Source organism: Erythrolamprus reginae, chromosome Z (assembly GCF_031021105.1).
Source record: "Erythrolamprus reginae isolate rEryReg1 chromosome Z, rEryReg1.hap1, whole genome shotgun sequence".
Classification (NCBI taxonomy): Eukaryota; Metazoa; Chordata; class Lepidosauria; order Squamata; family Dipsadidae; genus Erythrolamprus; species Erythrolamprus reginae.
Genome location: NC_091963.1, coordinates 2,063,045 through 2,086,986, shown reverse-complemented (window position 1 = coordinate 2,086,986; position 23,942 = coordinate 2,063,045). Strand labels below are relative to the sequence as shown.

General features: G+C 46.0%; 1 protein-coding gene across 4 annotated transcripts in view; it reads right to left on the bottom strand.

The window, feature by feature from the left end:
* The window catches only part of SETD2 (SET domain containing 2, histone lysine methyltransferase), a 114,885-nt gene extending 91,233 nt beyond the window's left edge, over nucleotides 1–23,652 (bottom strand). For 3 of the 4 annotated variants that reach the window (XR_011556964.1, XM_070729610.1, XM_070729611.1), the window contains exons 1-5: nucleotides 23,389–23,514; nucleotides 19,745–19,888; nucleotides 7,321–7,336; nucleotides 2,141–6,540; nucleotides 805–936 (exon numbers count right to left, since the gene is read on the bottom strand). Coding sequence is in view for 3 of the 4 variants with exons in the window: in XM_070729610.1 (XP_070585711.1) it covers nucleotides 805–936; nucleotides 2,141–6,540; nucleotides 7,321–7,336; nucleotides 19,745–19,888; nucleotides 23,389–23,426 (4,730 nt within the window). In the remaining variant the exon portion in view is untranslated. Of the gene's footprint in view, nucleotides 1–804; nucleotides 937–2,140; nucleotides 6,541–7,320; nucleotides 7,337–19,744; nucleotides 19,889–23,388 lie in introns of all 4 variants that reach the window. The other variant, XM_070729609.1, reaches the window with a different exon arrangement.
* Between the last annotated feature and the right edge of the window lie 290 nt (nucleotides 23,653–23,942).

Below are 23,942 nucleotides of genomic sequence, written 5' to 3'. Positions count from 1 at the left end.
GACACATATAATTACTGCAGTTAGAATTTCAATAGCGCCAATGTGGAAAAAGGAACAAATCCCACCTGAAAACTTAATTATTGAGAAAATCTATAGATGCGCTGAAATGGATGAAATGATGAACGCAATTAAAGGAATAAGAATTAAAGAAACCAAAGAGATATGGCAAAAATGGTACGAATGGATCCGCAACAAAAATAAAACATAATAATACAGGGTATAGGTGTACACATAAAGGATTTAAACATACTAATATACCATATTTTATCAACTTACTGAATTGTATATGGTCTACTAAATACATAGAGTTGTGATTTGTAACTTTAACGTGTTAAAATATACGGTATTGGTAAAAACAACTGTATGAATAAAATAAATTTGTATGCCACCCCGAGTCTACAGAGAGGGGCGGCATACAAATCTAATAAATAATAATAATAATAATAAAATAATGAACTATCCTTTTTATCAATAAAAGTTTAATTTTTTTTTTTAAATAAATAATGTCCCGCATTACTTATAGCTTTGGGTTTGATTGCAGTCGTAAGTCGAGGACTACTTGTAAGAGGGAACTACCCTTGTTTTGGGCAAGAATTAGCAATGTAATATAAACCTCATGACTGCTAGCAAAGGAAAAAGAGGGAGGAAATTTGTGTGCTCTTCATCCACCTATGTCATGACTATTAAAATAAAAACAATGAGTGCACGCAAATTTTAACGGAAAACGAATTCCATTTGCTAACACATTTTTCTCCCTGCATGGCATTGAAAAAGACAAGACAGCAAAATGGGGGGTTTTTTTACCATTCGATCATTAGTAGACGGTTCAGACAATCCTCCCCACAGGCCGCCTCTCCCTGGGCTAGTTCTTCTTTGGAAACGGTTGGACATTCACACAGCATCCGTTTGATATCTCGGTGTGACTTATTCTTTTTTCTAAGGAGACAGTGTTATATTGACCAAAATAAAATTAGCCTGATTATTTTGCTACCTTTTAACCTCAATGTCATAAGATTAAGGCCAAACAGCTGCAGAACCTCCATACGTTTTTTATTTATAACTGGTGGAAACCCAGCATTATGTTCACAACTATGTAATGTCACAGCTGCCAGTTGGCCTTCCTACATATCCACTGCAGGCTGAATTCTAGGGCCACCGGAACACACAAAAAGATGTGGATACTTTAATGAGCCATCGGACGTGAGTAAATTCATAACCAACCCGAATTCTGCAGCCACGTGAACACACGAAAAGATGTGGCTACTTTAATGAGCTATTAGACACACAAGTAAATTCACACCCAATCCACAGCATTTTCTCCTTATTGGATATCAAGAGTCTGTCTCTTCATCTCTCCCTCCCCTCCCCAGCCCCACCAGAAGATCCCCGAGCAACTCAAAAGTGCAGGATACAATCGTAATGGTCCATCCTGTTCTCACACTCTTAGGTAGCTTCAACATTTTAGATCCTATGGCATAGCCAAATCCTGCCCCACTTGGTCCAGCAGGAGGAGTAGGCTGAGGAATTCCATCAGCCCAGGAATTCCTACTGGCGGGATCCAGGAGAAGAGCATTCTCTGCTCAGGCCCCTGCTTTTTGGAATTTCATGACCTTTGCAAGAGGAAGTGTGGAAAATTGGGGGATGGAGTGAAAAGCAGCACCCGCCTAAAATCCTTACAAGTGAGTTAAGTCCAACTCTCCTTGAATTCTGTTCACTCTCATTTAATTCTTAGCAGAAGCTACCTAGTAGTTCAAAAGAATCCTGCAGGTAGATTTTTAACGATAAAACAGGATGGTGTGTTCTAGCCTCACCTTAGGCATGAAAATCAGCTGAGTGACTTTGAGCCAATCACCAGTGCAGCCTTAGGCATATAAACCATCTGGGCAGCTTTCGGCTGATCACCAGGGCACAACGTGCTTTAGTTTCACCTTAGACATGAAATCTGACTGGGTGACTTTGGGCCAATCCCTAGGTGACAGTGAGTTCTAGTTTCATCCTAGGCACAAAAGATGACTGGGTAATTCTGAGCACTCTCTCAGCCCATTCCACAAGTTGCTAAAACATGAGGAAAAAGTTGTGGTGGATAGGAATTATTTGCAGAAGTAATAAAGATGGGATACAAATGAATAAATAGCATTACCTTTCTGTCAAATACACGTTTTCTTCAATCAGGTCGAAGTAGCAGGGCATCTTCGCTTCCTTGGCAAACTCCTTCCAACGCTGAGGGTCCCGGAAGTCTTCCATAAAACACAGCGGACGAACCATGGGGGAAACCTGGGGCAGGCCAGTCGCCAGCGGCTCACTCTCTGTTTTGGGTTTCTTCCTCTCCTGGGAGGCCCCCTCGCTCTCCGAATCGCTCCCCAGGTCGGTTGTCCTTTTCTTTAATGGCCCCCGTTCCTTCATGTCGTTCCTTTCCATCGCCTTCGTCCCCTGTTCTTTTCTGTCTCTTGCCATGGAGAAGTCTTTCGCCGAGTTGCTGCTGATCTCATGGGCCTGCACGGACCCTTTTTCCCTGGGGTCCTGTGACTGGAACTTCTCTGACTGGCCAGGGAAATAGAGCTGGCTTTCGTCCGCCCATCGGTCCACTTCTTCGCACTCTTCGTGATCCTCAGTGAGCGAATCGGGGACTTGTCCTTGGAGACGTTCATAACTAATGGCAGGAGGTCGGTTGGCCAGCCGTGGATCCCAGTAGCTGTTGTCGGGCCAGTAGTTGTGGGGCCCCACGTAGGGGACTGGGGGCGGGGGATACATATACCCTGGGAAAACTCCATAGCTACTATCAGGCTGCTGGTATGTGCTGCTGGGCTTCTCTGGCTGGGAGAAATCCCACTCCAAACTCCCCATGTCCTCCGTCGAATGGAAGCCATCCTCCAGCGAGAAATTGGCTGGGTGGGGAAGCCCCGGAAAAGCAGATCTCCCCTGACTATGGTCCAGTTTGGAAACGCCGTCCATTGTGTTGGTCATTTCAAAAGTGGGAAGATATTGCACATCTTCTCCTTGTGATACACCGAGCAATCGAGTGACTGAGGCCGTGTCGCCGTAGACTATTCTCTCTTCCGGCTTATGGAAAGCATTGGCAGCTGTCTCGGAGTGGCTGGTGCTGTCAACGTCGTCGCTCTGAGGCTGGGAGGCTTCCGGCTGAAGACCCCCAAACCCCTCGGTTCTGTTGAGTTCTGCCGGCGTTGTTAAGCTTCTCTCTGACTCTCTGGAAGGCAAAGTTCTGGTTTCATTTGACAGGTTGTTATTCAGTTCCAAGCTATCTGGCACACCTTCACAGAACGGCTTGGTCTGGACCTCTTCCCAGGGCTCCACGTAACGCTGATTATTCTGGCTGTTCCGTGAAGAACACGAGCTGGTCTCTTCCAGGGTCAGGGTGGAATTCTTTGGAACGACCACCACAGATTGAAGGCGGTTCCTGGGAACGCTGCTGTCGTCTGAATCGGAGTCCTCGCTGTCGCCGCTTGGATGCTCACTTTCACTTTCAACCGTATCAGAATAATCTTCGTTGTGGATGGAGGAGATTTCTGGGGTATTGCTGCCGCTGCCATACCTGGGCTCTTCGTCCATGCTTTCAGTCTCTTCCACGGTGACGACAATCTGACAAGAAGGGGACAACACTTCCGAAAATGCAGATTCCATCAGAGAGTCTTCTTTGTCTTTCATCACCAAAACTCCGGGAGCTGGTTTGCCCAAGTTGGACGTCATCCCTTCATGAAAGACTGCTTCATCTTTCTCCTCAAGTTCTTCCTTTTCAGGAACATTCTCGGGTTCCTTCACCGGCGTCTCTATATAATAACAATGCTCGTTTTTCAAAGGAGATTTTGCCTTTTGGACAATGGGGTCTGCAGGCAGGACATCTAACTCAAGGGCCACTTCAGGGCATGCTAAGACCTCTTTAGCCACCTGTTGGATGGGTGTCTCCAGGTGGAGCACATCTTCAGAAGTTGGTTGTTGCTGATTGTCTACTTCCACAATGTACTCTTCTGTGGTGAAATCTCTGATTGGTGTGGGCTCCGCTGAACTGAAACCGGCGTATTTCTCATTTTCCTGAGCCAACGTGGATGGATTTTCATCCTTTACATTAGCAGATGTGAATGTCTCAGTGGGGATCTCTTCGTGAATGCCCATGTGAGGTTCTTGAGCAGCTTCCGTGGCTGAAGGCTCCACTTCCATTTCAATTTCTGAATAAGACAAAGAAGCAAAGGTGTCACCTGGCAAGTAGCAAGGGGTGGGATCTTTGGTTTTACAAGAGGAATCTGTTGGATCACTCCCTTCTTTAAACAAGGTTTTAGACTGACTGGCCTGCTTGGTTGAAGGAGATACACATTCGGGTGAAGGAGGGTTTGAAACCTCAGTTTTTACGTCCAGCAACTGGATGCCGGATTCACCAGAAAAAATGACAGACTCATCTGGATCGTGTCCTTTGGGTGGAGACGGTGTTTGGAGACTGTCAGATGATAGCTTAGGGCTTTTGGCTTGAGGGGGTAGCTCAGATCCATCTAAATCATCATCAGAAGACAGCTCGATCTCTTCTATTTCAAAGGAAGAGGACAACCTCTTCTGGGCTCTTCTTTCCGGGGACCCATTTATATCCAATTCTACTGGAGAAGATGTTCTTATTCGCTCGTCTCTTACTTTAACTAAAGATCCCGTGTCCTTAATACTGATATGGCTATCAATTCCTGCAAGTTCATTTACTATAGAAAGAGGGGAACCCGTTTTTGATTCATCTAGCTTTTTGAACGTCAGTGAGTCACTGAGAGGACTTACTGGAGATAGAGTCCTCTCCACTTCCGGCTTCTGGGTAAGGGCAGTTTTCGTTTCACAGCCCAATGCAACAGAAGTCTCAGAGTCTACATAATTAGACTCATCTTTGACGTCCTCAGATTCTGTACAACAGAAAGAACTTTTAAATTTATCTGACTTGGGGGCAGATGTCTTGGAAGAGGTGGACTTGGGCCGGGACAAATTCCCGCCGCCTTCTGCTTTCGAGTGGGAGGCCTCCTGCCGATGCCGTGGCTCGTGGACAGGCGAGGACCTTTTTGATAAGTCACTTTCGGAAATCCTGCGTGTGTCTCTTTCTGACCTGCCTGGCTTCCCTCTTCTCTCCACATCAGGATAAGCGGAGTCCGTCTTGCTTTCCCTCTCTGACTTTGAGTAAGAGGACGAGGAGGTCCTGGAATCTCTGTAGGACGAGGAATGAGAAGAGGCATACCGTGAGTCTGTAGACAACCTGGAATGCGCCCTCCGGTACTCCTCTTCCGAATCGGAACTCTCTCTCATCCGGCTGTCCACATAGGAGCGGGAGTACCGTGTCTTCTCCCTGTACGGTGAGCTTTTGGGGTATCTCCGGTCAGAATCGTAGTAATGGGACCGCTCGGTTCGAGAATAGGACGAGCCCATTCTAGGGCCTCTCTCAGATCTGGAACGGGAGCGGCTTCGCCTCCTCTCTCTCTCTGATCTGGACCGCGAGGAGTACCTCGAATCTCTTTCCGATCGGGAATAGCTGGAATACTTGTCATCCCTTTCCGATCTTGACCGTGAAGAGACCTTTGGCGGCTCTTCCATTTTTGGAGCCGCAGAGCTTTTACGGGAATCCTTTTCCTTCTCCAAGCTGGCTGCTGCTTTGATTTCGTGGGACCGCTGGCTTGAGGAGGTCCTCACCGAATCTTCATCCGATTCAGATCCTGGCAACGGCCCCTCTGACAATGAGAACTTCCTCCTGGGCTTCTTTGAAGTTGGGGTACCCTTGGAGTTGTCTGCAGCGTCTTCTTCCTTCCCAATGTGGGAATGCCTTTTCACCAATGCTGGTTCAGCTTCCTCAGAAACACCTGGAGCCAGGTGTTCTTCAGAGTCTCCCAGCACAGCGTTTTGTAGTTCCAAAGGCTGCTGGGGTGGGCTGGGTGGTGGTTCTTTTATTGTCTGAATGACAGTATCTACGGGGGATGCCAAGACAGGGGCAACGGGGGCAGGCATTGCAATTTGGGGTGCACCTACTGGAATCAGGACTGGTGTGGGAGCTGGTTTCATCTGTGGAGGAGGGGGAGGGGGTGGGGGAAAGGGGGGTGGAGGGGGAGGCGGGGATGGTGGCATCTCCCCCAATTCTGCTGCAGCAAGCGGCGGTGGAGCTACTGGGACCGTTGGCAATGCAGGAACCGGGAAAGGTTTCGTGGTGACGTTTAGCAAATGTTTCTTGAAATGAATCTTGCCCAGTTCCGCCTTCGGTTTCGGTGGGGAAAATTCCTCAGGGGTTCCCAAGGGATCGGCGAGCTCTGCTTTCAGCTTAGAAGTGAAGTCACTCGGAAGGGGCGAAAGCGACGTGCCTGGGCTCTCACTGGACTTCTCGTTCCCCAACGCGGCCAGAAACCGGTTTGGCAACGTCTTCTTGGTAAGGCTGAAGCTGAAGGACACTTTCTGCCTCCCTTGTTCCTCCAGGTTCACTTTTGTCCGGGTGCCTTTGGGTAAGAAACGGCTCGACGCCACTCCTTTGAAGACGGGGCCTTTGAGGAAGCCGGGCTTTTGGGCATTTTCGCTCTTTCCCTGAAAGGCAAAAACGGCAGCCATTAGAGCTGTTCAATGTTCGGAAAAAGAGGCAAGAATAAGACAGACAGTGACCCAAAGAAAAGCAAAACCTCCCAGATAGATGCAGGTCAAGTTGGTTGACTGATAACAGATCTCCAAATCTGTGATTTTTCCTTTAATGCTATACACAAGTTGTCCTCAACATACAATAGATCGTTTAGTGACTGTTCAAACTGACAACAGCACTGAAGAGTGGCTTATGAGTATTTTTTACAGTTATGACCGTAGCAGCCTCCCCCAGGGTCATGTGACCAATATCCAGGCGCCTGCCAACTGACTCGTATTTAGGACAGTGGCAGTGTCCCATGGTCACGTGATTACCTTTGGAGATCTTCTGACAAGCGAAGTTAACAGGGGAGCCAGATTTACTCAACCGTGTTACTGGCTTAAGAACTGCAGTGATTCACTTAGCAAAATGGAATCTCACACAATGGCACTAAAACTAACAACTGCCTCTCTTGGCAACAGAAACTTTTGCCTCAACTGTGGGCTACCTGTACGAAGCATCATGTGGAGAGACATGGAAGGAGAGGTAAAAGTCTTTTCTTTTTTTACTCTTTTGACCCATACTTTTTGCCACTTCTCGTCTTTTATGGCCAACTCCTGCCATACATCCAGACCCACGAAACGGGGGGGGGGGGGGGGGGGGGGGGGGGGGGGGGGAGGAGAGAGAGAGAGAGAGATTAGAGATCTTCCTTACATTCCCCCAAAACAGAAATGGAGTGAGTTAGTGCTTACCTCGTTTTCTTCTTCCCTGTTGCGATCCAGATGAAACCAAGCAAAGGGGGTGGGAGGGAGAGAGAGAAACAAAAAAACACAGAAAGCATGAAAACTTTAAAAGGAAAGAAAAAGATGTTTGCTTTGCAGATTTAACAATTTTAACCTGGCTCACTTACAAACTGTCCACGTGGGTTGGTACAAGCTATTCCTCCAGCCCTGTTACATGTCACTCTAAAAATAAAAAAATTCTCTAGTATCTCTCTCTTCACTAAATTTTTTTTTTTCTAAGCAAAATTGTCAATCTTCAAACATGTATGAAGTCATATCAAGAGTCCAGCAGCGCAGCACTTTCCTTCCCAAACTCTTTATTTATTTCGGGGGTTTATATGGCCGCCCACTCACTCGCAGTGATTCCGGGTGAGCTTATAAATAATAAAAGCCTAATATAAAAAGAATAAAAACAAAACACAAAGTATTTTGAGGGCCTTCCGGTGTAACAATTCTTCCAATATCAGAAATGTGAGCCACCTCCAAGGAGGAAGAGGGTCTGGAAATGCCATTTTTACATGCGTTGATAGAGTAAACCTTGTTACAGCAAATTGCGGCACAAGTCTTGCAAAAAAATAAAATAAATTATTCCGGTTCCTCACTCCGGAATCCCAATACAATCCAAAGAATTCAGCTTCTAGTTTTACTAAAAGAAAGCAGTGGAAAAGGGAAATATTTGTGAAAATAAAAGAGGAAAATAATGGCATGTGTTCTCATGCAGGCAGTCCTTAATTTACAATACAAGAACTTCTGTCACTAAGGAAGGCAGTTGTATACACAGGGAGTCCTCGACTTACAACCATTTCTTATACCGTAATCCCTCGCTACTTCAGGGTTCATCTGACGCAGATTCGCTATTTCACAGGTTTTCAAAGGGGGCTTAAATCCATTAAAAATTTTAAATCCATTAAAAATTTATAAAGTTCTTCTACAGTCCTACTGTGCTCTATTAAAGAAACTGGTAGGATATCACTTGTAGTTCCAGCTGAGAAACGTTATAGAATGACTGTTTAATGCAAAGGGTGGGTTTTAAAAGTCCAAATACTCATTAAATACATAAAAATATATCTTTCCTCTACTTCATGAAAATTTGTTTTTCAGGGGTGGTGTTGTAACGCATTCCCCACGAAAAATGAGGGATCACTGTAGTGCTAATTTGACATTATAGTGGCACTGAAAATAGTGACATGATAGTTTTTCACACTTACGATTGCAGCGGCATCCCCACAATAACGTGATCAAAATTCAGATGTTTGGCAACTGACTTGCATTTGTCAGTTGCAGAATCCTGGAGTCATGGGATTCCCTTTTGCGATCTTCTGACGAGCAAAGTCAATGGGGAAGCCAGATTTGCTTAACAACGGTGTGACTAGCTTAACAACTGAAGTGATTCACATAACAGCTGTGGCAAGAAAGCTCGGGAAATGGGAGGAGGGATTCATTTAACTGTCTTGCTTAGTGGCCCCGACCCTTTGGAACCAACTCCCCCCAGATATCAGAGTTGCCCCCACCCTCCTAGCCTTCCGTAAGCTCCTTAAAACCCACCTCTGACGTCAGGCATAGGGGAATTGACATTTTCCCTCCCCCTAGGCTTATAAAATTTATGCATGGTATGCTAGTATGTATGATTGGTTTCTAAATTGGGTTTTTTAAAATTAACTTAAATATTAGATTTGTTTACATTGTATTACTATTGCTGTGAGCCGCCCCGAGTCTGCGGAGAGGGGCGGCATACAAATCTGATTAATTAATAAATAATAAATTTAAAAAACCTAAATTGTAGGCTCAATTGTAGTGGAAAGTCGAGGAATGCTTGTTGATGGTAAGCAGCAACCCTCACCTGGTTACAGACCAAAGTGTTTTTATTTGTATGAATTGTTTACAATTTTAATCTGTTACACCAACACACCGCAGTCTGCATTGGTTGCCAATCAATTTCCGGTCACAATTCAAAGTGTGGGTCATGACCTATAAAGCCCTTCATGGCATCGGACCTGAATATCTCCGGGACCGCTTTCTGCTGCACGAATCCCAGCGACCGGTTAGGTCCCACAGAGTTGGCCTTCTCCGGGTCCCATCAACTAAGTAATGTTGTTTGGTGGGACCCAGGAGAAGAGCCTTCTCTATGGTGGCCCCAACCCTCTGGAACCAGCTCCCCCCAGATATCAGAGTTGCCCCCCTCTCCTTGACTTTCGCAAGCTCCTTAAAACCCACCTCTGTCGTTAGGCATGGGGGAATTGAAATTTCACTTCCCCCTAGGCTTACAGAATTTATACATGGTATGCTTGTATGTATGAGTGGTTCTTTAAATTGGGGTTTTTAAAGATTATTTTTAATATTAGATTTTCATTGTTGTTAGCCGCCCTGAGTCTTCGGAGAGGGGTGGCATACAAATCTAACAAATAAATAAATAAATCTGGTTTTAGGATATTTTACTATTTGCATATTTTACCATATTGTAGGTAACTCATCTCACTTGGCTAGACAAGATCATGAAGGCTAAAAGGGAAAGAGGTTTGATGCAAATGCCCCTTCTAGCACTGATGATGTGTGTGGGTCATAAAACATATATAAGAAAAACTACCAAGCTCAGAGAGGACCGAGGACCCTCCTCCTCCTCCTCCCTGCAACCACCCCCTCCTTCTAACACTGATGATGTCCCCTAGGTGGGTGATGAAATGTCTGCAACAAAACCACCAACCTCAGAGTGCGCCCATGACCTCACTAGGAGGAGAAAATGAAACTCCCGGTTCTGGAGATAAGCATTAAGACTACAATTTATGCAAGCAACTGAAATAATCTCTTTCTTTGCCATAAATTCATGGCCAAACCCAGAAATGTCCTCAGTCTCAGGGTCATTTTTATCAGCTTGAAGCAAAATCTGATATTTTTTTTTAAACCACTTTGAATTAAAAAAAAACCTCCTTTGAGGAATTAAAAATACTACCACTAGTAAAAACATCAGCTGTATTCTCTTCCTCTTAATTCCTTCTCAATACAAGTCCGTAGGACCATTTTTCTTCTTACTTCTTGGAGGATACCTGCTGATTTGCTAAATTTAATAATCCAAAACATCCTCAAATCAAATTTGTTTATCTATCTATCTATCTATCTATCTATGTATCTATCTATCTATGTATCTATCTATCTATCTATCTATCTATCTATCTATCTATCTATCTATCTATCTATCTGATTTGTATGCTGCCTATCTCCATAGGGACTCTAGGCAGCTCACAACAAAAATTAAAACATATAAGTAGTATTAAAACACCTAAAAAAACAATTTAAAAACAATTTAAATCCCCCAGTTTTAAAAAATCATACATGCCATTTATGGATTTTGTTGGTAAAATTTCTTTTCCTGAGACAGATACAATCTTTTCCAAACTATTTTCTAATGTCAACTTTGTTACAATATTGTCTGAACTTGGTGACTTTAAGAGCAGAGGGTCCAACTCCCAAAATTAGCCAGCCACAAAAGTTGAAGTCCACAACTTGAGAAACATTGTTTTGGAAGAACTGACAAGTTACACAAATCATACAATATGTACTATTATTATTATTATTAAAATGGTTGTCCTTTAAAACACACTCTATTTATGTCGCCCAGTTTGAACAGGAAAGATGATGTCACTGTAAAGTTGCTTATTTTGCATAGAACTGATAACCCAGCGGACTAGATTAAAACTCACTTAAAAATTATCTTGCTCAACGATCGAAATTTTGGACTACCTACCCTAACTAGAGAACTAAATTAAATTGTTCATTATTCACAAAGTCATAAATTTAGCGCGGAGGGGGGAGTTAGGCAAAATGTTATCTGGAAAACAACTGGTGACAATTCTGCCAAACATGGAAACGTTCTGATTCGAGAATGGCAGCCGAAATAAAATCACCCAGACCTGTAGATTATTTGTGAAAGGAGAGATTTCCTTGATCTGAACAGGTCACCTGTGTTAGGAGGAAGCTTCTGAAGCCTCTCTCTCTCTCTCTCTCTCTCTCTCTCTCTCTCTCTCTCTCTCTCTCTCTCTGTGTGTGTGTGTGTGTGTGTGTGTGTGTGTGTGTGTGTGTGTGTGAAGGAAGATCTCAAAAGGAAGCATAAAAGTATGGTCAGCTACCCTACTGTGGTGCATTGGAGCTGGTTGCTGTGGACACAGCAAACAGCCTTATTTGTTTGAGAAAACCGACAATGTAACCAGGGGAGGCTGAAGGGTTTTGCCAGCAGACCAGAAATCTAAACCTGGGAAAGACAGAATTCTAAGTTTCAATAACATCCAGTTTGCAGGCTGTATTAGAAGTTCAGATTTTCTCAAATGAAAACAAAAACAAACAAACCAGGATATACAAGGAGTCCTCGATTTACAACAACTCACTCGGTGACCATTCAAAGTTACAACGCCACTGAGGAAAAGGGACTTGTGACCCTTTTTCCCCCCTCACACTTACAACTGCAGCATCTATCCCCGTGGCCACATGATCAAAATCCACAGGCTTGACTCATATTTATGATGACTGAGGCATCCCAGGTTCGTGTGATCCCCTTTAGCAAAGCCAAGGAAAGTGGGCAAGGAAGCCAAATTCGCTTCAGAGCCGTGTTCTTAGCTTAACCACGGAAGGGATTCACTTAACGATGGTGGCAAGAAAGTTCATAAAATGGGGCACAGAAATTTTGGCCTCAGTTGTGGTCCTATGTCAAGGACTACCTGTACCTCCAAGTCTCTGTATAGACAATCCAGGTGTTGAGATGACGATAACTCTATATTGCTTGGCCCAAACTCCATAGGTTGCGTTCACCCATAAAAGCCAAATAAAATAAAAGCTGACCAAGCTTTCTCCTTAAAGGGCATTTCACTACTACCCCTTTGTTCCAACATCTTTGCTCAGGTCGGAGAGTGCGATGTAAGACATATTACAGGGAGTCCTCGACTTACGACTGCAATGGAGCTCAGAATTTCTGCTTGAAAGCAAGGCAGGGGGTTCAGTCAACTGCACCTCATTTTATGACATTTTCGCCACATCGCTTAAGTGAGTCATGCCATCATTAAGCGAATCTAGTTTCCCCGTTGGCTTCTCAGAATGTCACAGAAGGGAATCATGTGACTTTGGGGCCGTCACAAAGACGGGTCAGTGGCCGAATCTTGATCAGTTGACCACAGGCTGCAACCATTGTTAAGTGATAAAAACAGTCATGTCAATTTTTTTCTGTCATGCTGCAACTTCAAATGGCCACTAAATAAATGGTTGTAAGTCAAGGACTACCTACCATGTCACTAAAAAGGGGGAGGTGGAGGAGAAATGAAAAAGTGCAGATGTCAAAACAATTATTTCCTAGAGCCCTCAACGGTCTCCCCATGCCCTATAATCACTATCACATAATTGCAGCAATGGCTGGTCTCTGTTTAACTCACTTTGCCAACTGTGTTTTGCAACTAGCAAACGGTTGGGCTGAAAGCTGAAATTACCAATTAATACTCCCTCCAGGGGGGAAGGAAGCAAAAGATAAGAAGAGCCAAGGGAGGGTTGTGAGAAGAAACAACACAACATTTTGTCCACCAGCTCACATGCCCAAGGCTGAAATCACAAGAAAATGCTGAAAAGATGGAGCTAACCAGGGAAATTAAGATTTAAAACCGTATTTCTGGTTCTCCTACCAATGTTATCCAGACTCTGAAAAACCCTCTTGCTCATTACGACTTACAATGGTTCACTTAGTGACCGAAGCTACAGTGCTACAGAAAAAAAGTTACGACAGTTTCCCACACTTAGGACCGCTGCAGCATCCTTGTAGCCACGTGATCCAAAATTTGTGACATTCTGACCAGCAAAGTCAACAGGGAAGCTGGATTAACAACCATGCGGCTATTTTAACAATTGCAGAGATTCCCGTAACAACTGTCTGAAGAATGATTGCAAAATGGGGTGAAACTCAATCAACGGCTGTCTTACTTAGTAACAGAAATGTCCAGCTCCACTGTGGTCATAAATGAAGGACTGGCTGTAATCCAGATGCAGGCTCACCACCAGAGCTCTTAAATATCTGGCAGCGTGAGATACAAGTAGTCCTAGTCCCTCACTAAGCAAGGCAGTTGTTAAATGAAATATGCAACCCTGCATAGCCTATTTTTTGTCATGGTTGTTAAGCGAATCACTGAAGCTGTTAACTGAACTGTGCAGTTTAAAGTGACTCTGCTGTGTAGAAGCTTGCAATGGTAATTGCCTGATTTTGGGGGGGGGGGGTGTCAAGCGCCCAAAGTTTGACCCTGTGACTGGGCATGCGGTAATGGTCATCAAGGTGAAAAATGTTCGTAACTCAACTTTTTTCAGCAGCCTTGTAACTTGGCCCTTAAATGAATGGTCCTTAAATGAATGACTGTAAGTCGAGGACTACCTGCATGTCATTAAGCCACACCACAGCCTCCCACATCCCTGGTTGGGAGGCGACAGGACACAAAAGACCACCATGCTACATGCACAATCAGTTTCTGTTACGCCACCCCTGGGGAAAATGAAAACCGCTGGAGAGAAATCTGAACCGTCTTGTCTTTGACCCACAATAGCCCTTGAGAGGAAGCCTTCTCACAAAATGGGGTTGCCAAGCTACAGACGGGGAAGCTCCTATTTATCAAAAGGCAAAATGTTACCACTTTTCCCCCAAAATAAGACCCTCTTTTTTTTTTGATCCCTGAAATACCGCATTTTTCAGAGTACAAGTTACACCTTTTTCCTGCCCTAAGAGGGTGGAAACGTCAGCGCGTCTTATACACCGAATACAGCCATTTTTGGCCTCCTGAAGCCCCACCACCACACCCCATTTTTGTGAAAAACGGAGCCATTTTTGCAAAAAACAGGGTGCCCAGAGAGTTTGGGAGGCCTGCAGAGTGCTCCTGGGGGGCTGTGGGAAGGCAAAAACACAATTTTAGCAAGAAATGGGGTGCAGTGGGTTTTGCAGGCTTGCAGAGTATTCCTGGGGGCTGGGGAGGACAAAAACTTGTTTTCTTTACCTCTTTGAAATCTTGGTGCTGTTTATGCACCATTGCATCTTACAGTCCAAAAAATACAGTAAGCGCCATGCACTCAAAAGGCAGTGGGGCTTATTATTAGGGGATGTCTTATTTTGGGGAAAACATGGTAGTTGGCACCTATGAATTCCAGAAATAGAATATAAAACAACAGGGTTGGAAGGGACCTGGGAGGTCTTCTAGTCCACCCCGCTGCTAGAGCAGGAGCCTCCACCTTCATTTATTCCGGATTAACACAAGACTGGGTTTGCGCAAGGCGTTAAACTGGATGACGTGAACCATGATTTATAGCTTAACTCTTGAAATTCGTGATCCATCTAATGAGTAAAATATTAAATAAGGGCATTTCTGATCTGAGGGCTTGGTGAACCTGACCTGGAAATAAAAACGAACAATTCTAAAGAGAAACAAGACAAAATTAATGCTCTTAACTACTAAAAACTAATTTATTTTTTATACAATAATGTATAAATATTATCTAAAAGGTAGGATGCTAATAGAACAAAGATAATTCTTTTTTTACTTATCTGTATCCCACCTTTTATTAGTTTTACAAATAGCTCATGGTGGTGAACATACCCATCTAATCCTCTTTCAATTTTCTCTATAATAACAAACCTGTGAGGTAGGTTGGGCTGACACAGAGAAATGAGACTGGAACTCACCATCTCTCTCAATGATTGGCCCAAAGTCACCTAGTTGGCTTTCATGTCCAAGACAGACTAGAACTCATTGTCACCTGGGGATTGACCTCACGTGACCCACTTGGTTTTCATGCCTAAAATGGGACTAGAACTCACCATCACTTAGTGACTGGCCCAAAATCACCCTGCTCACTTTCAGGCCAAAGGCAGGACTAGAACTCATTTCAAATTGGGATGTTTGGTGTGTGTCGGTGTGCATATTACACACACGAGACACAGTGTCAGGCTTGCCATCTCCAGCTTCGGGGCTTTGCTGGCCTTCCGCCAATGAATTGTGAAGGAGGGAAGGAATTTGGAGCAGCGCATCCTGTGGGCCTGGGAACGAGGAACGACTGTGGGCCTGGGAACGACTAAACAAAGTCAGCCGCCAAGGACACCTGGCTTGGGAACCCAATGGGAGTGTGTCTTCAGAGGTGCCAAAGAACCCAACTGTGCCCAAAACATCCCAAAGCCATCTTATTGGATCCTGATGGACAGGCTAAGTGGGGAGGGCCAAGTAAGGGGAGGGGAGATACTCACATCTAGAAGGAAGCAATTAACCTCAGTAAAAGAAGTGAAATGTGAGGGTCTTTCTTTCCCACACACATTCTATATATTGCTTCTTTGCTTACAGTGCTGAAACCAAATGAAATAAGCTCATTTCCATTTAAAAATGGAACATGTGTCGCAGCAGCCATTGAATAATAACAGAAACGTTTCACCTGTTTCCCACCTGTCTTTAAAAAATGAACCCCCTTAAATGCAGTTGACCTTGTCTATAAAATACCGGAGCTGTTCACAAAATGCTTTAGTTCCTCTGGCAGCCACCATCCAAAACTGCTTTTCTCAGCAATTATCCCAGGGAAGGGGGTAGTGTGTGTGTGTGTGCGTGCACTTGGTTTTGCAAAGCAGGCACGGCAGATTTGTCAGGTTTCAGCTAAGAAAGATTCAGATAAATAGCCGTTTCTGACTCTGCAAGGGAGCCCTTCATGCTTTTCGGTTTTATCTACCCACATTCAGCAAAAGAGGAAACAAGCGTTGAATCTCTTTCTCCCTGCCAGGACAATCTAAAGAAGTCAATCTGTAACTGCAGGGGCTCCTCGACTTATGACCATAGACAATTTAGACTCGGATTTCCGTTGCTAAGCTAAGCGGCTATTGAGTTGAATTGCATCTGATTTTCTCACGGGAGTTGAGCAAATTCTGCAGCCATTAGACAAATCTGGCTTTCCCCATTTGACGGGAGCCAGCTGGAAGGTCTCAAATGAGGATGACATGACCCCCAAGACAGTGCGGCCTTTGAAGCCAGAGGCCCAAATTCTGAACACGTGACTGACAGGATGCTGCAAGGGTCCTTAAAGTGATGCTGTCACTTCAGTCACTGCAGGAATGGTTTTAACTCGAGGACTAACTGTAGTGTCATTTATTTAGTGACCATTAGGCATCGTAGTGGCATTGAAAATTATGACTTACGGCCGTTTTTCACACTGGCCACCCTTGCAGCATCCCCATGATTGAAATTCAGACCCTTGGCAACTGGCTCACACTTACGACCACTGCAGTGTCCCGGAGTCACGTGATCTCCTTTAGCGGCCTTCTGACAGGCAAAGTCAATGGGGAAGCTGGATTTTCTTTACAACCAGGTTACTAACTTTAACAACTAAAGCGATTAACTTAACAAAGGTGGCAAGAAAGGTTGTAAATGGCACAAAAAGTCACTTAATTGTCTTGTTTAGAAAGGGAAAATTTGTGCCCAACTGTGGTCCTAAGTCAAGAACTACCTGAAATTTGCCTGTTAACTGCTACTTCCTCTAAAGATGAACCGTGTGCTAATAATTTCCCCTATTTAAGGTTAACTCCCCTCTGTGCTGGAAGCCATCTTCTCCAGCAAGCAAAAAGCGCCTCCGAGCCATAATGGGTTTTATTTCCAAATTGTTCTCTGCCCTTTTCCTGTCTTGAGTTTGACACTCGGCTCTTGGAGGCACATACCTCTTAAAAAATTTATGGCACTTGGAGAGCGAGGCCAGGAGGGAACAAATATTGCTCAATGTGCAATTCAGAGAACAACTTAAAAATTCAGTCTCCAAACCATGTCTACCTTCGATTCACCTAAGCCAAGAAGTTGTGACTATTTGGTTTTAACAGAATGGCAGACACCATATAGCCCCACGATGGTGAACCTATGACGCGGGTGGCACAGGTGGAATGCGGAGCCGTATCTGCTGAAACGCGAGCTCTTGCCCTAGCTCAGCTCCAATGTGCATGTGTGTGCTGGCCAGCTGATTTTTGGTTCTCACAGAGGCTCTCGGAGGGCATTTTTGGCTTCCAGAGAGCATGGGGGGAGATGGGGGAGGGCATTTCTACCCTCCCCCAGCACCAAAGAAGCTTACATACAAGCATACCAGTCAACGAAGCAGTGGAAGTGATGTGCCGGTGCCTGGAGGCTGTTGGGGACTGGATGGGTGTCAATAAACTCAAACTCAATCCAGACAAGACGGAGTGGCTGTGGGTATTGCCTCCCAAGGACAATTCCATCTGTCCGTCCATTACCCTTGGGAGGGAACTATTGACCCCCTCAGAGAGGGTTCGCAACTTGGGCATCCTCCTCGATCCACAGCTGACATTGGAACATCATCTTTCGGCTGTGGCGAGGGGGGCGTTTGCCCAGGTTCGCCTGGTGCACCAGTTGTGGCCCTATTTGGACAGGGAGTCATTGCTCACAGTCACTCATGCCCTCATCACCTCGAGGCTCGATTACTGCAACGCTCTCTACATGGGGCTACCTTTGAAAAGTGTTCGGAAACTTCAGATCGTGCAGAACGCAGCCGCGAGAGCCATCGTGGGGCTTCCCAGATTCGCCCACGTATTTACAACACTCCGTGGCTTGCATTGGCTGCCGATCAGTTTCCGGTCACAATTCAAAGTGTTGGTCATGACCTTTAAAGCCCTACATGGCATTGGACCAGAATACCTCCGGAACCGCCTGCTACCGCACGAATCCCAGCGGCCGATAAGGTCCCACAGAGTTGGCCTTCTCCGGGTCCCGTCAACTAAACAATGTCGTCTGGCGGGCCCCAGGGAAAGAGCCTTCTCTGTGGCGGCCCCGGCTCTCTGGAATCAACTCCCCCCGGAGATTAGAACTGCTCCCACCCCCCTTGTCTTTCGTAAACTACTTAAGACCCACTTATACCGCCAGGCATGGGGGATTTGAGACACCTTTCACCCAGGCTTATTATAATTTATGTTTGGTATGTATGTGCTGTTTGGTTTTTAAATTATGATAGGGTTTTTAGTTTTTTTTAAATATTAGATTTGTGCCTATATATATTGTTTTATCGTCTGTTGTGAGCCGCCCCGAGTCTTCGGAGAGGGGCGGCATACAAATCTAATAAATTATTATTATTATTATTTTGGAACCTGGGGAGGGCAAAACACGAGCCTACTGGGCCCACCAGAAAAAACAGGCCGCCAGAGGGCCACTGGGTAGTGGGGGAAGCTGTTTCCCCCCCCCAGGTATTGAATTGTGGGTGGGGGGCACTTACACACCACACTTTTTCGGCACCCAAGGGAAAAAAGGTTCACCATCACTGGTACAGTCTCATGATGGTGAACCCGTGGGCCACGTGCCAAAGGTGGCCTGCAGAGCTATATCTGCTGGCATGGAAGCTGTTGCCCTAGCTCAGTTCCAGCGTGCCTGTCAGCACCGGCCAGATGATTTTTTGCTTGTGCAAAGACTCTGGGAGGGCGTTTTCAGCCTCCAGACGGGCGGGTGGGAGGGTGCAGAGGGCATTTTCGCTCTCCCCCGGCTCCAAGAGAGACTCTGAAGCCTTGGAAGAGTAAAAAATGTCCCTACCAGCTGCCCCCCCCAGACCTTGGAGAACAGGAGTCATGAATGCACGGGTGCGGGAGGGGCGGCATGGGGGCGTTAAATTAGGGGTCTGGGTACTTTTGGCACCTGAAGGGAAAAAAAGGTTCGCCATCACTGTTATAGTCCATGAAAGGGGCGATCTCTGAAAACATGGGGTAAAAGTCGCCCCCCCCCCCAAATGTAACACATTTCAGAGGCCCTACCTTTGACATTACTTGCAATTTTGGAATTTATTTAAGGGCCCACCAGAACAAAATATGAGCAGGAATACGTTAAAAGGCTTGTTTCCTGCCACTATAGTCAAAAGACTAACATTTTCAAGTACTGTACAGGAAAGAGGTGAGAAGAATGTAACCAATGTCATTGTATATATGATGTACAATGATAATAAAGGCTGTACTATAATAATATACAAGAGAAGGAAGGGAAGAAGGAAGGAGGAAAAGAAAGGGAAAAAGGAAGGGAGTAGAGAAGGAGGAAAGAAAGAAAGGGAAGGGGGATTAGAGACGTGGGGAAGAAAATAAGACAAGAGAAGAAGGAAGAAGGGAAGGAAGGGGAAAGAGGTGAACTTTTGCCAGTAATTCTATCCCAAAGAATTGTTGAATGTTCCCCGTTTTGACACCTGCTAAGCAAAGACATTTGGGGGCGGAGGGGGGGGGAGAGAGAGTTGAAATTAAGTTAGCAAACCAGAAGCTGAATTTCATTTATTTTGGGGTACAATTAATTTCTGGAATTGCAGAACGTTGCTCAGGCGTCCACAAAAACCGAGAATAATTTGCAAAAACAAAGGTTTACCCTATTGCCTTGGTCCAAGTTTTTACCTTTCTACCTCTTCAGACCCATCCATATTCTTTGCAAAGATACACCTGTGGTCCCTTTCCACCTCAGAGGTGTCTGCAATTTCAGCGCTGCTAGATGCATTAGCATTTTGGTGTCCACTGGGATCCTTCAGTATGAAAGCCATGCTATAAAAATAAAACAGGATTCAAGAGAAACAGTTGAGGGTTACATGCGCAGGTGAGCAAGGGGGGAGAGAAAGGAAGGGCTGGGCTGCTGAAACCCATTTTTGCCAGAAAACAGAGGCGGCAGCCCAATTCTCCTCAGGGCAGGGATCGAGAAGAAATAACAAAAGTCGGGACTCTGGAGCTCCTCTAGCACAACCCCTTGCTGAAGCAGAAGATGCCATACAATTTCAGACCAGTGGCTATTCAGCCTCTTCTTGAAAACCTGCAGTGATGGAGCAACCACCATTTCTGGAAGCAAAGCGATTCATTTCCTCACCGTTAGGAATTTTCTCTTTATTTCTAGGTTTGTTCTCTCCTTGATTACAATTTATGCCTTTTTAAAAATTTTAAAATATCAAAAAAATGTGGGTGCTTTTGACCTTTACCAAATATTTATCTTTTTAAATTGTCTGTAAGCCACGCGGAATAGCCGTTATCAGTGAGGGGTGGAATATAAATTGAATCAATAATATAGAAAAAGTCTCCTAAATTAACAACTAACTCTCCCCCTTATGCAGGCATGTTTAAAAGTCTAATTTCTGAATGCCATTAGTTCAACCATGCCTTGAGATTATATGAAGTATGCCTTTGTATAATAAAAATGAAAGTATATTGGGTACAAGCTAACAAGAATACAGGTAGTCCTGCGACTTACAACGTTCATTTAGTGAATGTTCAAACTTAGACCTCTGAAAAGGTGACTTATGACCATTTTTCACACTTACAACTGTTGCAGTCATTCCCATGGCCACGTGATCTAAATTCAAACGCTTGGAAACTGACTCATACTTATGACGGTTGCAGTGGCCTGGGGTCAGGAGATCCCCCTTTGCAACCTGCTGTAAAGCCAAGTCAATGGGGGAGCCGTGTTATTTACAATTTATAACTTTGTTACTAATTTAACAACTCCAGGGATTCACATCATGAAATGGGTCAAAATTGACTTAATAAATGTTTCACTTAGGAACAGAAATGTTAGGCCCAATTGTGGCCCTAAGTCAAAGACTACCTGTATTTTCCATTCATATTTGCTTTTTCTCTGGGACTAAAGTCATATGGATGTTATTTTTTTTTTAATATGGGGGAAAGGTAGGAGAAACCCTACATGTATTAAAAGAATGATGTTTTAGAGAAAAATTCCTAATAGGCTTATAGAAAAAAATCCAGTGCTTCCATGCAGGTGCTCTCCCCTAAAGCCGAATTCAAATTCTTATCAAACAATGGCAACCCCTTGTCCTTTTCATATTTGCTTCCCAATAATTTTTTTAAAAAATAGCTGCAAAGCCTGTTGTTACAGACACAGTTCCCCAATCTTCCATGTTTGGGGCCTGCTGCTTCAAACTTACCCCAAGACACCTGGATTAAAAGAGAACATGTGAATTATACCTTGCACAGATATACCTGTGGGGAACGTTTTTTCAACCAAATCTCCCTCTCTCTTTTCCACAAACATGGCCCACTCAGAGCCCAGGAAAGGCAGCAGGTGCTTTAAAAGATTCACCCGCATGTGCTAGCCATGCTCTGGCTCACATGGTGACCTTTGGATCCAGGTCAAGTCTCAACTTATTATGTCAGGTACTTGCAGCCATCATGCAGCAACTTCAGTTTAATGGGTTATTTTGATTGGTTTTAATTTGTGGTGTTTTTTAAATTAACTTAAATATTAGATTTGTTTTACATTGTATTGTTATTGCTGTGAGCCGCCCCGAGTCTGCGGAGAGGGGCGGCATACAAATCTGATTAAACTTAAACTTATTTGGGGGGGAGCTACATGAGAAACTGAGGCTGTTGTGAAAGGCCAAACCAATGGGGTTGTGAAGTTGCACAGGCACCACACATAAACTGTGGTGGTGGTGGTGGGGATAGTGGTTACCTAGAAAATAAATGCAATCCACACGGACCAGACGGGGCCAAAAGTCCTATGATTCTAAGTCAAACCTGGTCAGCCAGATGTGACCTAGAATCATAAGACTTGGAAGGGACCCTGGAGGTCTTCTAATCCAATCTCGTGCCTGAGCAGGAGACCTTAATCTTTCCTCCTCCAGCTAAGAGTCCTTGGTGGTTCTCTACTCCCACCTTTCTCAAGGCAGGAAGCCTTATCTTTGCTGCTTTGGCTAAGAGACCTTGGCGTCTCCCAAATCATCCTCCTGCTTAAGCAGGGAGGCCTTGGAGGTCTTTCTACTCCAACCCCCACCCGCCACCCAGCAACCTCCCCCCTCTTTCATGGCAGAAGACACACAGCCCTTCCTCCTCCATCGAAGGGACCTTGGAGGGCTTCTACTCTGAACTCCCCAGAGACAGCAGGAGACCTTTAGTCTTTGCTTATGGCAACTTTTCGGCACTAAAACATAACTTAACAGTATCATCGTGAGGGGAGGGTATTATAGCATAGAACAGCGTTACAGAAATATTCTTCCGAGGACAAAAGCCAACCCCAAAAATAGGAAATACGAAACACAGAATTGACTGATGGGAGGATGTTATTCTGGAAGACAGGTTCAAAAAGCAGCAACCACTCCAATACAGACCATCACCCCTTCTCTCCCCGACTCCCCAAAACCAGACCAAACAGGTCCAAAATCCAAGGATTTATTCTGGAGAGAGACGGAAGGAGGGAGGCCAGGGTCTCCCCTTATCCACACTGCAACACCACCACCACCACCACCACCCGTCCTCGCCAAAAAAATGCCAAGCTCTGCTGCTTCAGGCCCTGCAAAGGAGAGGGGGGGGGGAAGCCTAGAGGGGGGGAAAAGAGGGGAGGGGGAAGCATACAAATAAAGTTCTTGGGGGGGCATGTGAGAGAAAGCCTTCCACCCCTCTCCTCCCCCAATGTCACCAGCCCCCCCACCCCAAAAAGGGGGGGCTTGCCACATGCCAGAAGGGAAAATGGGGAAGGGGCATGTGTCAAAAGCCCCCCTCGCCCTCCAGTCCTTCCCCCCCTTAAAGACTCCTCCTGTGAGAAAACAGCTCCCCCCCTCCCATGATTTCCAGGATGGGGGAGCGGAGGAATTGGGGGTGTGGGGCGACTCCACTCAATTGGAAAACAAACAAACAAACCTCGGTTCCCTACACGAGCTGGGCTAGAAAAGGCGAAATCCCAGCTGCTTTGTTTCCCCCCCACATCCGGGTTAGGGTGAAGGTGGCCGGCCGCGGCTCTCACGCGAGGCCGGGGATGCGCGGCCTAGTCGGGCCCCGGCTTCTGCTTTCTCCCTCGGCCGTCTCAGAAAGGCCTTGGCGTGTGGACGGGGGGGCGGGCGTCGCGAGGGAGGGGCTACCAGGGGGCGACCGTTGCTCCTCTGCTGGCGGGTGGGGGGCGGGGCGCGCGCGAGGCCTGAGGAGATTTTTTTCCCCTTCCCCCACCACACACTTCAGGATCGCTCCTTCTCCCTCCCCCCTCCTCGATTTCCCCCTCCCACCCTCCGCCCCCTCCCACCCTCCGCCCCCCCCACAGGCCCACTTACTCAGGGGTGGGGTGCTCGGGGTCGTAGAAGTCCCCCATGGCGGCGGCTCCTACCCCACCGCACGAAGCTGCCTCCTCCAGACCCGCGTTCGGCCCGCCGCCGGGCGCGCACGGACGGGATGCTCCGCGCCCTCTGCGCCGCCGCCTCCCGCTCACATCCTTTTCTAGCTCCGAGGACAGCCGACGGCGCCCGAGCGCCCGAGCGCGCCCGCCCCGAGTCCAGCCGAGCGGAGCCGAGCGGTCGAAGCTTCCGCCGCGCCGCGCTGCCTCGAACTCAGCCGAATGTCAGCGAGGAGTTCTTTTTACCCCTTCCAAGCCACCGGGCCACGCCTCCCGACCTTTCCCTTGGCCACGCCTTCCCACCCTTCCCTTGGCCACGCCCCCTTCCTCCCTGAGCGATCGCTCCCTCCCCCTCTCGCCCCGCCCAAGTGTGTACAACCGCCTCGTTGGGAAGTGTTCCTTCTCCCATCGTCCACAGCCGGCGCGCCTCATGGGAGTTGGAGTCCCCGAGCAAGCGATAGATAGATAGATTGATTGCAGCGTGCCATTGTGGGC